This window comes from Poecilia reticulata, chromosome 18, assembly GCF_904066995.2.
Source record: "Poecilia reticulata chromosome 18, P_reticulata-male-v2, whole genome shotgun sequence".
NCBI lineage: Eukaryota > Metazoa > Chordata > Actinopteri > Cyprinodontiformes > Poeciliidae > Poecilia > Poecilia reticulata.
The window spans coordinates 21999028-22017097 of record NC_088847.1 but is presented as its reverse complement, the minus strand read 5'-3'; the positions used below and the strand labels follow the sequence as shown (position 1 = coordinate 22017097).

The window sequence follows — 18070 nt, the reverse complement described above, 5'->3', positions numbered from 1 at the left end:
CCATCCTGATAAACTCCTCCAACAATGGTAAGTGGCAGCAGGTGTGCAGCTGCAGGTCCACGCCCTCCAGGGGGTCCCCGGATGCCCCCTGGTGGAGAAACTAGAGACGCCCCAACCAACCTTCCCCAAATCCTAACAAAAACAAGGGGAACGGTATCTGATATATATATATATATATATATATATATATATATATATATATATATATATATATATATATATATATATATATATATATATATATATATATATATATATACATGGGATGTACCACCGACAAATAACTGAAGTGGCTGATGTCAGGAAAACCTACCAATGGCTGGAGAAAGCTGGACTCAAGGACAGCACAGAGGCTCTCATCCTGGCCGCCCAGGAACAGGCCCTAAACACCAGAGCAATAGAGGCTCAGATCTACCACACCAGACAAGACCCAAGGTGTAGGCTGTGCAAGGAGGCCCCTGAGACAGTCCAGCACATAATAGCAGGGTGCAAGATGCTGGCAGGGAAAGCGTACATGGAACGACATAACCAAGTGGCGGGCATAGTGTACAGGAACATCTGTGCAGAATATGGACTGGAAGACCCGAGATCAAAGTGGGGAACACCCCCAAAAGTGGTGGAGAATGACCGAGCTAAGATCCGGTGGGACTTCCAGATCCAGACAGACAAGATGGTAATGGCGAACCAACCGGACATTGTGGTGGTGGATAAAGAACAGAGGAAAGCCGTTGTGGTGGATGTAGCAATACCAAGTGACTACAACATCAGGAAAAAGGAGCATGAGAAATTGGAGAAGTACCAGGGCCTCAGGGAGGAACTGGAAAAGACCTGGAAGGTGAAGACCACAGTGGTGCCTGTGGTCATCGGGGCCCTCGGGGCAGTCACCCCCAAACTGGAGCAGTGGCTCAAACAGATCCCAGGAACAACATCAGACATCTCAGTCCAGAAATGTGCAGTTCTAGGCACAGCCAAGATACTGCGCAGAACCCTCAAGCTCCCAGGCCTCTGGTAGAGGACCCGAGCTCAGAGGATGAAAAAAACAGACCACCCGCGGAGGGTGAGAAGGGAATTTATATATATATATATATAGAGAGAGAGGCTCAGATCTATATATATATACATATATGTGTGACATGTATGTATTTATCATTACTATTATTGTTATTAGTATTATTACTATTTGTTTCCCGCAAAAACGTGAAGAAAGTGACAACTTTGCCGAAACATGTTTGAGCTTTCACGGTGTCCGTAGTTCCCTACGCGCGTGCTTTCTCAGTGCTCATCACGAGCACGCGCGTATTTTGCCGCGTGGGCGGGGCGGAGCGGCAAGAAGACGCAGGGGGAACCGTATCTGATGGGGAAACGCGGATTGACGTAACAACTGTTATGTGTCCCGTGAAATGACAGATCCAGTGACGTCATTTGAGATATCTTGAAAGGAATTTTGACTTGTTAAAAAGAAATTGAAGATATCTTGACTTATTATTGTTACTAGTCAGAATGTAAATACAGATATCTTAAATTACCATTCCGGATAGTCAAAATGTAGTTTTGTCTTGTCAAAATGCATGTTTAGATATCTGGAATGTAATTACAGATAGGCCGAATTTATGTTAAAACAGCTTGCCATAGAAGTAACTTGGTCACACGGAAATAGAGACGAGCAGAGCACCTGTTGAAAAGGGACATTAGTGAGGTAAAGCTTATTTTATGTTAACGCGGCCTGCCATAAAAGACACAGTTGTACCAAAGTCAGATTATAAATTCGCTTAACAAAATGTAAAAACGAAACCCATTATAACACACAGGGGGAAACACTGAGACTGGAGATGTATCTCCAGTGCCAGTAAAAAAGGACAATTGAAAATATATTTTCATTGTCAAAATGTAGTTGTTTCTAGTCAAAACTTGTTTTGACGAAACCGATTGTATACTAAACTGGTCTGCCATACTCACAGGGCTCAGGTTAATCTTCTTCCTTCGTAGCGGAGAGAGAGCAGAACCAACATGCAGGTAGCCGCTGATGAGATGGTTTACAGTAAACAAAGCCTATAAACGAACAAGAAATAGGAAAACTAAACAGAACTAGACGTGAATCAGGGATGGAAACAGAGAATCGGTTTTCTCACCTGGAGGAAGAACCTAAACATTTCTGACACTAAATTTTCTCTTATTTTTCCTGTGTTGCAGATCAACTTCAAACTGAAGGTAAGACAATCTGTTCATTGCGGACGAAACAGGGGAAACACTAATTAACCTGTAGGATTACTCTTTATGATCATTTATTTCTCATTATTTGGCCAAACAGCAGCTGTTTAGTCACGATGAACGATCCGAACGGGTCTCGTTTATTTTCGCTATTTATTTCTAACAGAAATAAATAGCGAAATATATATAAACATTTTGTTTATACAGTCTGCTATATGTGACTGACATATACAGTCACATATAGCAGACTGTATATGTCCTCACATATTGTGTGCACACTCCTAAAGTGAAACTAAAATTGTTCACGCATATTGTCTGCACAGTTTAGTTTACACTGTACAGTGTGTGTTGGTTTACTGGTGCTTTAACGCTGAAACATTGTTATTGTTAAACATCATTTACTTATGACTACATGGAAAACTAATTATAAGTTAAGGCGGATTTGCAGATAACTTTTTGTCTGTCTAATGACATAATTTTATTAAAACAAATGTTATGATCAGTTTACTCAGTACTTCAGTAGCCTTTTAATATTGTTTTTTACTCTTAGCTACGTTTTACTTTTCTTGAGTAAAAAGTCAAATTACTCTAAGTTAAGTATAATTTTCAGGCAGCTACCTACTTTATTCACCTCTGACTATAACTATTAATGTAATATAAAAAATTTAAAAAACTCAGAAAACTATGGAGTCTAACATGTTTGTAAATCCTGTATAGATGGATTTATTTTTATTTTTTATTTAATATATAGGCGTCAGACACAGGACTCAGTGAAGTCCTATATGACGGAAGTATATAGAGCAGGGAGAGTCCATGTTAGCTAAGGCCCTGGTAATAATATCTAAAACACAATGAATGTGTTCTGTCTTACAGAAGAAGTGTTCACACACATCTTGCTACCTTAAAACCACAAATTACATTATAATTTCTTTAGATTATTTGTGACAGATCATCAAAGTAGATTTGTGGATTGCGTGACTAGTACCCATGTCAACAGATGAGAGGCTGTGGGGCATAAAAGTTAAATATGGAGCCATTGTGTTGGTTTTTTGTGCTTTTGAACTGCATGACCCAAAGTTTCTTTGAACTATTTCTAAGAACACTGTTTGATCCGACTTGTTTGCTTAAATGGTTGGATTAAAAGCAGAGTTCTGAGTTCAGTTTGCACAAATGGACAAATTAATAAAAGTGTTGAAACATGAGCCCTTGGATGGTTTGACCTTTTCCTCTCTCCTTTTTCCTACATACTCATTTTTTATATTTTGTTTTTTACATTGAGGAACAGCTGACGCTCATGTGATCTGTTGTCTCTCTTCTAATGTAAGTTTTAGCCATTTTTCTATCATTGCCTTCTAGTTTGGCACCGTTTTGTTTTAATGCAGTCTAACCATGTACCTCGCCCAGTGCTTTTAGAATAAGTCCAGGCATGAGAAACTGACAAATGTTCTTGTTGAACTTTGCTGCAAGTTTTTGAGCTTCATGCATGGATTATGTATTTGATGTTGTGTTTCTAGGTGTGATTTCTCCCTCTATTTTTAATTTAATTTTGACACATATAGCAGACTGTATATGTCCTCACATATTGTGTGCACACTGCTAAAGTGAAACTAAAATTGTTCACACATATTGTCTACACAGTTTAGTTTACACTGTACACTGTATGTTTACAGTGTAAACATACAGTGTTTACACATCATCCTCCATGTTCAAGGTCTCTCCACCAATTGTTCCATAACATAGGTTGGCATTTACAGAACATTATCTGACATTTGTTATATTGTATTGTACTAATATTAAATGATTAATCATATTTTTAGCAGTTCAAAGTGTAAACACACAGATATGAAGTCTGAAGTTTCCCTTTATGTTTTAATAACAGGAAAGTGAACATTTTGTTTAAATATTCAGTAGGAAGTATCGAATCAGGTCCTGTGTTTTTTGTCAGATCCCTTTTGTGTTTCTTTGTTGGCTGGTATTATTACTGCATAATAATGTTAGCTGATAGTTTTATTAAATAAATGATGTGATAAAATAACAATATTTGTAGAGCTGTTGTACAGGTAATTGATTGTCTCTGTAGATTAAAATAAAAACTGATTGCAGATTGATGTGGATTTGAACTCAGCATCATGGATCAGAGTGAGGAGCTGAAAGAAGGAGAAACTTTGCCTCAAACAGAGAACCAGAGCAAAGCTAAGAGGTGAGGAGACTTTCTACTGTTTTATGTCTTCACTCTGTTAGAGCAAAGGGTAACTTTAGCAACTTTATTTACAGCAAACAATCTGAAGATGAACTGGAACCAGAATCCTGGGAGAATAGGTCCAAAGGGGATGTTATTCATTTTAAATCAAACCAGCCTTCATCTAGAAAGAGGTGAGCTACATCTAAATAATCTAACTATCTAAAATGTGATACCAACATGTACAGTAGTATAAAAAAGTATTTGCCAATGGAAGAAATATTTGTAATGTTTTATTGTACTTTTGTTTTGCTGTAATGATTTAATAATTGATCAGGTCAGTCAGTAATCAGACCTGGTGAGGCTGTTAAAACAGAACCAAAAAATGTTGTTAATCACAGTTAAATGATGATGCAGTAATTAGTGGATTATATTCTTAAGGCTGGCTGAATATATGGTGACTGACAGGTGCAGAAATGTATCAAATAATGAAATACGCTGAAAACACGTGAATGATGCAAACTCCAAAACATACAAAGACAAATGAAATCACAAGAAAATAGAAGTAAAAAAACATTGTGTTTGTGTTTTGCTGTTTGTATTGTGTTTGTAGCCTTTTTCACCTTTTGTTGCCCAATTGCACCTGTCAGCCACTGTATTTTACTGTCCATATTCTTTTACATGACAGAGTTCAGGACTCCCATCCCAGCTGTTCATCTGGACAAATGTCAGAAATAAACCAACCTCCATCTCCAAAGAGGTGAGTTGTTTGTAAATTTTGTAACTTGGTAAATCTTTGTTCTTGTTTTATTACCATCTTGAACTTTTCTCCTACCAGCTGAATACAGGAAGTGCAGCTGACATTATGTGTTCAACAGCATTCAGCTCGCCTTACTTTTCTTTTGTAGCCGACATCCCGGTTACTATTAAAAAAGATTATGAGCATTACTCCTGTATTTGCATCTGAAAGTGACAGTTGCTATGGTGAGAGCACTATTTGTTTTTGCTTTGCATATCGTTTGCAGACTCGCCCAACTGTGGGCGTGTTTTAGTTCAGAAAGTGAGTTCATATTCTGGGATGTTTTACTTGTGTGCCAAATAGGTTTCATTTTGAAATTTGACAGAGTTTGACATTTCTAATAGATTTATGGATCTAACAGGTTTGGTTAATCTTCACCATAAGATGGTCTGTAGGATGAAACTTAGAAAAATGAAGAGAACAAAGGCAGAGCAAAGGGTGATAGACTCTGAAAAAAGAGGAATGTTGTTGGGTTTTCAGGAAAGAATTGATGCAGACTGCTGGAGCTATTTATTCTTTACTTCTTTATCAATTTGAAATTTGTTAGTTTATTATTAGTTGACTTTATATTTTGTATTATTTACAGTTTATTTGTAGGTTAATAATTGTTGATTTTATTTATGTTTTGTTTCATTATTTTTGTTATTGTCTATGCTATTGTGAAGAAGCTGTTGTCTATCATGGTCAACAAGCTGCACCCTCTCCACCACACAGTGGACAGACAGCGGAGCACTTTCTCACACAGACTGCTTCAGCTCCGTTGTCGTAGGGACAGATACAGGAAATCTTTCCTGCCACAGGCCATCACTTTATATAACAAACGTTAAGTTACCATTGTACATATCGGTCCATAAATCAATATTGTACAGATTGTTTACAAAGCACTATTGTACAGATTGTACAGATTATTAATATTCACTGTTTATATTGTACAGAATCTTACATCTTACATTCTACATTTTATGCATTTTATTTTATTTTTATACTTTTATTTTATATTTTTTATTTTGTAATTTGATCTGTGTGTATGTGTTTGCTGCAGCTGCACAGTAATTTCCCGGTTGGGATGAATAAAGTACTTCTATTCTATTCTATTCTATTCTATTCTATTCTATTCTATTCTATTCTATTCTATTCTATTCTATTCTATTGTTTCTCTAAGCAAGACATGAAGAACTGTGGGTCCACTTTCCATAAGTATAGGGACTGGTACAGGACCAGCATGCATTGGGTTTGGGGCCTATGGTTTTTCACCAGAGCAGGAGAGGCAGCAGGAAACAATGAAAAGTTTGAACTTTGTTATTTGCTTGCCAAACTGGATAAAATAAACCATAAAGAGCAACATTCATGTTTTTGACATTGGACTTCTTTTGCCTGCGTACAAAACTTCACCCCAGTGCATCAGTAGTGGCTCATTGATGGAACATTTATTGGATGTTTGGTTTGACAAACAATCACTACTACACAGGCTCTTATGTGTCAGGAATACAGAAGACTGCACAGATAAAATGATTGGAGAGATGGGCAAGAGGGTGCTTAGTGTCATCTGGAAGGTTAAGTAGATAATGAGACCTGGGGGTGAAAAAGTCCAGGAGCCACAAAAACTAAGAAGAAATGGGTCACTGAGAAGACTGAGGAGAGTAGATGGGAGCACAGAGAGTCACAGTGTATGATGAAGGTTTGGCTGGTGAAGGTCAAACAAAGGACATATGTTGACCTGTATTCTGGGATGAACAAGATGAGGAGGATAATGACTTGTACAGGTTGGTGAGGCAGACAGATAAAGACCAAAAGGACATGTAGCAGATTAGGGTGATTAGGAGTAAGGCTGGAAATATACTGATAGATGCAAGTGTGTGTTGGGAAGATAGAATAGGACAGAATGTAGAGAAAACTGATCTGTTCAAACAAGCATTTTCACTTTGGTCTTCTTATGCTCTTTTTTTGTTTTCTATTTTAATTTTTTTACTTTTACTTTTTGTAAACTGATCTTATGCTGTTAAAATGAAACTCAAACTAGAATATATAGTCCATATGCAAAAGATTATGTGTGAATAAAAATTAAGTGCACGTTACACTAAACACACCATTTCAAGGATGGAACATGGTATTGGCAGTGTCATAAAGGGGAGAGTTAATTTTTTTGCCATGGCAACGAAGCTTATCTCTGCCCTGCCTAAGGTCTTTTCTTTTTTATGAATTGCATTGTCAAAACAAATTAAAAGCAAAGTTCAAGAATAATCTGTTGAAGCTCACTGGCATTATAAGCAAAGCTTTAGAATTTAGGATAAATTGTCAAGACTCTGGGTTTTTGGGTTTGGTTTGGTTTATTTCTGTTTCTCTGTTCCTCTTTAGTTTTATCAGTTATTTTCTAATTCATTTTCGTTTTACCCTTGTTGGTCTTTGTAGTTTCATTGATTAATACTTATTTTTGTTAGAATTGTCTTGTTTTTCATTTATTTCAGTCCCTTGCAGTGTTTCTAGTTATGTTCACTTCTTATTCTTACTTTAGGTGGAGTCAGTCTTGAGTGTCAGTTATTTTCTGTTCCAGGTTATCAAGTTTGGTTTATCTAGTTATTCTAGTTTCTGTGTTCCTTAGTTCTTCTTACTATTTGATCAGTCTTGTTTCTGTTAGACCTTTTATCATTTCCCCTCCTGTCTCTGTCTCCTATTTATCATGTTTCCTTTAGTCTTAGAGTTTCTTTAGTGTTACAATTATTTCCAGCCTCCTGGTGTTTCCTCCCTCACTTTTTTGTGTTCCCATGTATCTTCCCAGTTTCCCTGTGCCACCTTCTCCCTGCCCTGATCCCTCCTTTAGCGACTCACACCTGTTATCTAACAGCTCATCAGCTCCATTTGCTCTCACCACCTCCCAGTATATGCATTCTTCTCTCTCTATCACTAGTTGCCATTCGTTCCTTTACTTACCTCCTGTTCTCCTGCTCCTTGTTGCCCTGCATCCTTCTTCTTGGATCCTGTGTTCACAGTTTGTTTGGGTCTTTTTGGGATTTTTACTACCTGGACTTTGTATTTTTGTAAGTGACCAGAACCAGGGTTTTTGGTTCTGGATTAAATTAATCTTCATTACACTATGAGTCTCCTGCCTGGTGATGGGCAGATGAGGCCTCATTGGGTGTGGAGCAAGTTTCCCATGTTGTCTTGAAACTGTGTTGGCGTGTCGCTTGCAGTGACATCTGCTGGACTTAAAAAGTCATTGCAGGCAAATTCAATAAAGACTGGACAATGTTCATTCATGTTTTTATTAGAAACATCAGCTGCTGTAACAGCTTTGGGCAGAGGCAATTGTGCCATTTAGAAACTATTTCTTCTGCTTTTGAAAACAGCTTTTCATAGGACACTAACGATGATGACGGCATACAGAGAAATGTAATTGCAAGTTTGCATAAGATAGGGTAATGTCTTGTAGTGGAGCCGGTGATATTGGTGTGTTCGCCTTGGAGATCAATAATGGCATCGGTGGAGACATTTGAGTTGGCCTTGCTCTCTTTGACTTCCATGTTCACCTACTGCCACTGGTTGTCATCAGAAAACAATAAAATGCATCTGGTTTCATCTTGTTTGCTCTGCGCATTTGCTGAGGTTTCTGTGTCGTCTGGTCCATCACTACTCCTACCTGCTGCTATTTGGTCCACCTTCTACACCTCATCATGACATTAATTTTGTTACTTGTCTGGATCTACAAAAACTTTTTCATGTGTGTTTGGAGAGCCGTAATGTGAGCAAAGTCTTCATGGTTCCTCCACAGAGTGAAGCAGATCTCAGAGGTTCCTAGTGGTCAGTCTGCCCAACAGCATCAAACAGAGCTGGACTCCATATTTATGGTCAGTATATGTACATCTACTGCTTTCTGTCTGTTGTGTTCATAGTCATCTCTATGCTGCAAATTATAAACCAGTGGATTATCAGGCTGTGGTTTATGGCCTTTTCCACCAGCACCTATTGTTTTGTTCTAACAACCACTCACAATTGGCTCTTTGGCTCCACTATGAGAGCACAATGAACAGCACCTCAGAAAAGACCTGACGAGAGTCTGTTGAGGGAAATTCCCTGTTGAGTGAGAGTTGATGGAAATATTGTGTAAATAATTCAGATTACATTTACAATAAAATTCCACTGTTTAAAAAATGTTAATAGGTCATCCCCCCCAACTCACAAACCTCTGAATTTAATGTTTGTTCACAGCATTGGATAAACCATTGAGGTCTTAGTTGCCTATTATTCCATTTTAGGAGCTGAAAAAGAAGATTTTCACCTTTGAGGAAAGTGAGCTGAAAAAGATCCAACTGGTTCTGGGTTCAAATGACCCAGAAGGTTCAGATGAGAATAAGGAGGATGAAATTTCAGAGAATAAACAGCAGATGATCAGCAGCAGAAAAGCATTTGAGAAGATCACACAGCTCTTCCTGAGGATGATGAACCAGGAGGAGCTGGCTGACCGTCTTCAGAGCAGTAAGATGATTTTGTGTAAATGCTGGGGAATTGATAAATTAATCTTTTGTTCAATGGTGGTAAGAGTTTGTCCCACAATCTATAGGTTGCTGATTTGATACCTGCTCCATCCAGGCTGCTGCATGGCAGCCAGACCTCTGTTAGATATATATTTAAAGGCTCCAGAATAAGATTCAAATACATTTGTTGCACAGTGGAAAATGTGTTTTTTTAATTTATTTTGGTTTTCCCCTTTAACACCTCAAAGACACTCTGAATTAAATCTGGTGGAGCACAGTAATTAGCTGTATTTGCAGAGACTAATAAATTCAAGATAAAAGGAGCTAAAGCAGAAGGAAGGGGAGAACAGATTTGGTGGAATACAGATGCATTCCAGGTGAGGCGTGAGAGGAATCCCTGCACTGAGCACAGAGTCCCAGGAGTTGGACAGGTGGTCCAGCACAGATGATTAGGGCAGAGAGGAGCCTGAGGAGTGGCGCGGTTCCAGAGAGTTGCAGAATCAGCTGTGTGCGGGCCTGAGGAGTACACTGCAGACAGATCGCTACCGTTTGAAGCAACACAGCAAGCGGGGCTCAATAAGTGGCTCCTGGTACCAAATGTGGCCCCTGACCTGGTGACTGACCAATATCTAGAAGATAAAGAGTTTAATTGGGTGTACTGTTGAGGGGAATTGGAGTAAATTATTTCCAACCTGATATTTGTTCCTTGGGTTTTTGAGTTGTTTGTTCCCCCTTGTACCTAAGATAGGATTTGGATCCATACTGGTCAAACATTTACATTATGATGTTTACAAATGTTCAGTCTCCATCCTGAAGTCTCTGGGTGCCGGACTATGCATTTTGAGGAGTTTCCTTGTTTTGAAATCTGACTGATTGACAGACCTCAGCAGTGGCGTTAAATGGCCAAATGTGAGCCAGATTACAGTAGATTTTTGAATTGTGCCACTGAGGGTTGCAGCCCATTGGAGTAGATTTTTTCTCTTTTTCAACCTTTCATGTGTTTTTGGAGGAATTTTTTTGAACTGTTCCTCATTTGGATATTGCGTAGTTGGATTTGGTGAATATTATTTGTATTTTGTTATGATGCGTAATCATAGAAACAGAAAATGATGATTAACATCAGGAAAGACGTTGCTGCCTGTGTAATATAGAAAATATTTTTTTAACCTTCCACATCACCTGCATTTAGCCTCTTTCACTGAAGTTACTTGTACTTCAGAATCCCAGTAGTTCAGTATTTTCTTGTCTGTGTGATTTATTTCAGTAGTAAAATTTTAATAAAGCCTATTATATGTTGATAATATTAGGATTAAATAATAACTCAGTTAATGGCATATAAAAAGTGAAAAGTACATGCTTCTTTAATGTTTTAACTAAAGAACTCAGATGTATTTTACTTATAAATCTGGCTAGATTTTAAATGGTTGGTTCTTAGATGTTTTGTTTTAGAAGCTAAAAAATTTAACCGACAGAAAAGATTAGTAATAATTTTAAAGTGAAATAAGAAGTATATCAATTATTTTAATTAGTTTTTTTTGCATTCACTTAGAATCATTCATCACCTGTCAACAAACACTAAAGTCTAACCTAAAGAAGAAGTTCCAGTTTGTGTTTGAAGGAATTGCAAAACCAGGAAATCAAACCTTTCTGAATCAAATCTACACAGAGCTCTACATCACAGAGGGAAGATCTGAAGAGGTCAATGATGAACATGAGGTCAGACAGATTGAAACAAAGTCCTGGAAACCAGACAGACCAGAAACAAAAATTAGACAAGAAGACATATTTAAACCCTCACCTGAAAGATATGAACCAATCAGAACAGTGATGACAAAGGGAGTGGCTGGCATTGGGAAAACAGTCCTGACTCAGAAGTTCACTCTGGACTGGGCAGAAGACCTGGCAAACCAGGACATCCAGTTCATGTTTCCATTCACATTCAGAGAACTGAATCTGTTAAAAGATGAACAGTTCAGCTTAGTGGAGCTTGTTCACCATTTTTTTAGTGAAACCAAAGGAATCTTCAGGTTTGAAGAGTTAAAGGTTGTGTTCATCTTTGATGGCTTGGATGAGAGTAGACTTCCACTGGACTTCAAGAACAATGAGATCCTGACAGATGTAACAAAGTTCACCTCAGTGGATGTTCTTCTGACAAACCTCATCAGAGGGAACCTGCTTCCCAAAGCTCACCTCTGGATAACCACAAGACCTGGAGCAGCCAATCGGATCCCTGCTGAGTTTGTTTGCATGATGACAGAGATCAGAGGATTCACTGACCCACAGAAAGAGGAGTACTTCACTAAAAGATTTAAATATAAGAAGCAGGCCAGATTGGTAATCTCCCACATAAAGAAATCCAGAAGCCTCCACATCATGTGCCACATCCCAATCTTCTGCTGGATCACTGCTACAGTTGTGGAAGACATGTTGAACAAGAAAGATGAAGAAGATCTGCCAAAGAGCCTGACTGAGATGTACATCCACTTCCTGGTGGTACAAGCCAAACTGAAGGTCATCAAGTACGATGGAGGAGCTGAGACAGATTCAATCTGGAGTCCAGAGAACCAGAAGATGATCGAGTCTCTGGGAAAACTGGCTTTTGAACAGCTACTGAAAAGAAACATGATTTTCTATGAATCAGACCTTACAGAGTGTGGCATAGATATAAGAGCAGCTTCAACATACTCAGGAGTTTTCACACAGATCTTCAGAGAAGAGAAAGGGCTGTACCAGAACAAGGTTTTCTGCTTTGTCCACCTGAGTGTTCAGGAGTTTCTGGCTGCTCTTCATGTTCCTCGGACCTTCATGAAATCTGGAGACAATCTGCTGGAAAAAGATGAAACGAAATCCAAGGTATTGGAAAAAAGAAACCATGAATCTCCAGAGACAGACATCTACAAATGCGCTGTGGACATGGCCCTAGAGAGTCCTGATGGACACCTGGACTTGTTCCTCCGCTTCCTACTTGGTCTTTCACTGGAGACCAATAAGCATCACTTAAGAGGATTTGTGACACAGACAGAAGAAAGTTTAGCAACTAATAAAGACACAGCCCATTACATCAAGGAGAAGATGAATAATGATCTATGTGTTGAGAAAAGCATCAATCTGTTCCACTGTCTAAATGAACTAAATGATCAGTCTCTGGTGGAGGAAATCCAACAATCTCTACAAACAGGAAGTCTTTCAGCTCACCAACTGTCTCCTGCTCAGTGGTCAGCTCTGCACTTCATGCTACTTTCATCAAAGAAAGACCTTCAGATGTTTGACCTGAAGAAATACTCTGCTACAGAAGATTCTCTACTGAAGCTGCTGCCCATAGTCAAAGCCTCCAGCAAAGCTGTGTAAGTACAGATGTAGTCAGTTTTATAAAAATGCCTGTTAAATAACAATAATAATTACTTTGTACTTCTGTCTTTTCAGACTGAGTGGGTGTAACCTCTCAGAGAGAAGCTGTGAAGCTCTGTCCTCATTGCTCAGCTCAACAAGCTCTAGTCTCAGAGATCTGGACCTGAGTAACAACGACCTGAAAGATTCAGGAGTGAAGCTGCTTTGTGAGGGACTGAAGAGTCCGAACTGTGAACTAGAGATTCTCAGGCGAGATTTACTCTGTTTTACATTCTATGCAAAACATACGTCTTACATTTATAAACATGTATAAAGCATACTCAAGTATTGAGTTTTCTTTGACGTGGCAGTAGAGAGCAGTTGCAGCAAAGACAGCCTCACTGCTGATATGTGGGCAAGTCGAGCAAACCATTCAAGCAAAGCATTACTTTCTACGGAAAAAACACAATATAATAGTTTTAGCATAAAATAAATTTTCCTTACTTGTCCAAGTGAAATAAAATAAAAGTTGTAATTTAATTTGTATAATACCATGCTACTGTAAAAAATATTTTACATGTTTCAGATCAATCGGTATAAATGCAAAATGGTCTCAATGTGAAAATCTTCACTTGTTGTTGTAGGGATGCACTATATATTGTCAACAATATCAGAATCGATGAATGTTAGTTATATTTGCAAATATCAATATTGGTCCAAGCAACAATCAACAACTAAAATATATCTTTCTTTTCCCCCCCAACACATGATTCTTCTTTCGTTGAAACTCTCCCCCAGCAACAGCAGTTTGAAAATTGTTTTAACACATTAGAATTTTAGACGTTCAGAATAAATGCTTAAATTTGGTCCCTCTGTATGAAAGCAGTGGCTTTAAACTGCATCTGTAAAGTATTCACAGTTCTTCAGATTTTGTTGTGTTACTGATTTGAGGGCATTTCTTTTTTTTTTTATCTACACCAAGCAGTCACTAACAGGCTTTTACATTGTTAGTGGGACAAAGGGACATTTATTTTGGACACATTTGTACATTTCCTAAAAATGTAGATTTGGAGAAGGTCCTTAGGCATTCGCAATCTTTATCATGGCATTGACGACTCAATTGAGGTGGGGCACCTGATCAATTAAATGTTTCTATAACATTTAACATGTCTAAAGCATATTTTAGACATGTTAGACATTTAACTGATCAGTTAAGCTTAATTTGCTACAGGTAACTTAAGTCAGACAACTTAATTTATCGGTAGTAAATTAAGTTGCCTGAACATGATTTGTAATGGAAAAATTTGTTTATAAAATGTCTCACAGGTGACTTACGACATAAAAAATAAAGGATATTTAGCAGCACTGAATGTACCAAAAGTACTGAAGTTCCTAGTGTTTATGTTTATTTGTAATGTAAGAAGTTTAGAACCACCAGGACCCTCTCCAATATCAAACTGAGTATTGGTCCAGGGACAATCAGATGACAGGTGAACTTAATTCATGAGCAGGGATATCAGGAAATGAAGGACAGCTGGAACCAATAATAGGGAACGACATGACACATGAGAACTAAATACGGTAGTCTGGTCAAATAAGCATATATGTTGGTTTGGACTCTTCAAGTTGTTAGATCAAGTCAAGAGATGGAAAGTAGGCTAGATTGATAAAATCTAGACTACTTTCTAGTGTGTTATAGAAAGTAGTCTGGAGTGTGTGTTATAATGTGTTGTCAACTGGGGAGATTTGCCAAATCCGACCTGTCCTCCTGAGTCTGAGGTGTCTACTTCCATCACTGGTCTGGTTGAGTGAGAATGGGAGCTTTTTTTGTTTGTTTTGTTCAAGTCAGAAGATTTTTCTGCTTCTGGGATTAAAGGAAGATGATTTTTTGGTGAATTTGAGACTGTTGAGGGTAACAGCAGTTTGACTGCATTATAATGAAGTGACATTAGAAGTTAGCAAAACATAGGAAACATTGCAACTGTTTACAAGAAGATGAAGTTGGCCAGTTGAGGACTGTTTAACATTTTCTGGGTTTGTCTTCATCTGCCTGCTCCAGGATGAGTCCCAAGAAAATCCATTCAATTGGAGAGGATCTGTTGAGATTAATGGGAAATATACCAAGATGTAACTTTGAATTAGCAGAATGTTTTGACCAATATAACCCAACTTTGTCATTCTAATTTTTATATAGTAACACTGGGAGATGGATATAAAATATAATATTTACTATTTGTCAGGCCAACATGCCAGCATGTAAACTGATGCTCAACAGACACAGTTCTCTAACCTTCTTAGCATAGCCAGGTAATCATTGTAACAGTTCTAACTAGTGTGTCACTCTGAGAAAATAATTTTTTAAAACTGTGTTGTGTTTGTGTCTGCAGGCTTTCAGGCTGCCTGATCACAGAGGAAGGCTGTGCTGCTCTGGCCTCAGCTCTGACTGTCAACCTGTCTCACCTGAAGAAGCTGGACCTCAGCTACAATAATCCAGGAGACGCAGGAGTGAAGAGTCTAACAGCTCTACTGAAGAATTCAAGCTTCAAACTAGAGTCTCTAAGGTAAGAAAATATTGTCCGCAGTCACACAGTGATATGCTGATGATTAATACTAAACTCAGGGTTGGTACAGGTGTAAAATATGGCAATTTGCCATTTATTTAAACAGGGTGAACTTCAACAAATGAAAACAATGCACAATTGCAAAATGGAAGGATAATTCAAGAACATCAACTGAACAACATATTTTTTATTTATTGCAGTATGTTTATGGTTATTAGATGCTGGTATTTTAACCTTGTTCACAGTCTATAGTATTTATGCAGCTATTTGTGTCATGAGAGCCATGACACAAAAACTAAAGAGGGAAAAACAAGCATCTGTTCAGAACTAAACTGATTGTACCTGGAATATTTTAGACATTGGTGACAAAAACTTGGTGATGGGTGTAAAGAAAAGCCTTTAAAATTCACTAAAGTCTAAACTTTATTGTCCATGTGTGCATCTTGAAAAATACTGATACCATCAAAACTCCTTCTTTCTAACAGCATGGAGCCTGCAGGAGAGAAATGGTTGGCACCATGTCTGAGAAAGTGTAAGTGTTTTTTATTCATAGCAGATTTTCTCATCTTTGCATCAGTGAATTCAGAAAGTTATACATCAGTAACTGCATTGTGTTTGTTCTTTCAGATTCCCGTCCACTAACAGTTGACCTAAACACTGTAAACAGATTCCTCAAACTTTCTGAAGAAGACAGGAAGGTGACACGTGTGGCAGACGAGCAGCCATATCCTGATCATCCAGACAGATTTGATCTCTATCAGCTGCTGTGTACTGACGGTCTGACTGGTCGCTGTTACTGGGAATTAGAGTGGAGTGGGAAAATCTATGTATCACTGAGTTACAGGGGTATCATGAGAAAGGGAGAGAGTGATGACTCCTGGTTTGGATTTAATGATAACTCCTGGTGTCTAATCTGCTCAAATGATAGTTACGCTGCTTGGCACAATAGTGAAAAAAAAGCCTCCATCCCTGTCTCCTCCTCATCCTCCTCTTCTGTCTCTGGCAGAGTGGCTGTGTATGTGGACTGTCCTGCTGGGACTCTGTCTTTCTACAGAGTCTCTTCAGACAACACACTGATCCACATCTACACCTTCAACACCAAATTCACTGAACCTCTTTATCCTGGATTTGGGTTCAGGACTCGGACTACTGAGTCCTGGTGCACATTTTAGAGAGTCCTTAGTTCAGGGGTGTCAAACTCCAGTCCTGAAGGGCCGCTGTCCTGCAGTTTTTAGATGTGCCACAGGTACAAAACACCTGAATCAAATGGCTTAATTACCTCCTCAGTTCTCCAGAGCCTTGCTAATTATTCTATTCAGGTGTGGTGCAGCAGAGGGACTTCTAAAAGTTGCAGGACACCGGCCCTCGAGGACTGAAGTTTGACACCCCTGCCTTAGTTGGAGGAAACATGAGAAACGCGTTTCATCCAAGATATGTTTTAGATTAACATGTAAATAAATCCAAATATTTTCATAGCATCTTTCAGGAAATAAAACTCAGAGACACTACAGCTCAACAACAAAAAATACATAAAAGTTGAAAAATTAATTAAAAGCTGAATTTTAGCAAACTGTCCAGACACCACATAGTCCACCAATCTCTAGATATCTACTGAAGTAAAGGCACGGACTTCTTTTGTTTTCATTTAAGGAAATTATTGCTAAATAACAGAGACAGACAGGACAAACAACCATGCACTGACACACTCATACCTAAGGAGAATTTAGAGAGACCAATTAACCCGATATGTTTTTGGACTGTGAGAGGAAACAAGAGTACCCGGAGAGAACCCACCATGCACAGGGAGAACATGCAAACTCCATGCAGAAAGACCCAGGGCCGGGAATCAAACCCAGAACCTTTTCCTGACTATATATACAAACACACATGTGTCTCATGTTTATATATATATATATATATATATTTGTCATTGATAAAATATTTTTCAGTTTCTGGTTTCTGAAAGTAATTAGTCAAAATATAAACACTTGAAAATGCTCCATGTTGACATTCAGAGTTTAAAAAAAAAGACTGACCACATTTCAGGCAAACATGCTTAAATTACTTGATATTTTGATATTCCAGCATCCGAGTATCCCAGCTGTACCTGAATGCAACATGCACCATTGTTGGGAAAATCTGTTCATCGAAGATTTTTATTTACATCTTAAATGTACGGGCTTTGAGCTAATTTAATGCTAAAAGCAGCCATTTTAGATTCAGAATTTTCTACAATACCAGTGACTTTCAGGTATTTCAGTTGAATTTTTTTTTTTGGTCCATCTCCTGACTTTAATTTGCTTTGGGATTTTCACATAACAGATCGTTTTCCTTTGAGGTTTACTGTAACCAGGAGACTCCAGTCACATTGTTATTGAATAATAAAAATATATTGATTTGCTACATCTTTGTTTTCTATCATTTCTAAACCTTTCCATTTCCTAAATACAATCTGACAGTGAGGACACATACAGGAAAAATAAAAAGGCAAAGATAATGAAAGGTAATGATGTAGAAAATGTATTTA

At 38.1% G+C, this 18070-nt stretch overlaps 1 protein-coding gene across 1 annotated transcript; it reads left to right on the top strand.

The window, feature by feature from the left end:
• Positions 1 to 1965: 1965 nt before the first annotated feature.
• On the top strand, positions 1966 to 16844 carry LOC103480634 (protein NLRC3-like). Its single transcript, XM_008435657.3, has 11 exons — positions 1966 to 2208; positions 4312 to 4408; positions 4483 to 4581; positions 5076 to 5147; positions 8953 to 9028; positions 9437 to 9656; positions 11205 to 12999; positions 13079 to 13252; positions 15370 to 15543; positions 16029 to 16075; positions 16171 to 16844. Exons 2-11 carry the CDS (start codon positions 4338 to 4340, stop codon positions 16713 to 16715), a joined length of 3273 nt encoding a protein of 1090 aa, XP_008433879.2. The 5' UTR covers positions 1966 to 2208; positions 4312 to 4337; the 3' UTR covers positions 16716 to 16844.
• The last annotated feature ends 1226 nt before the right edge of the window (positions 16845 to 18070 follow it).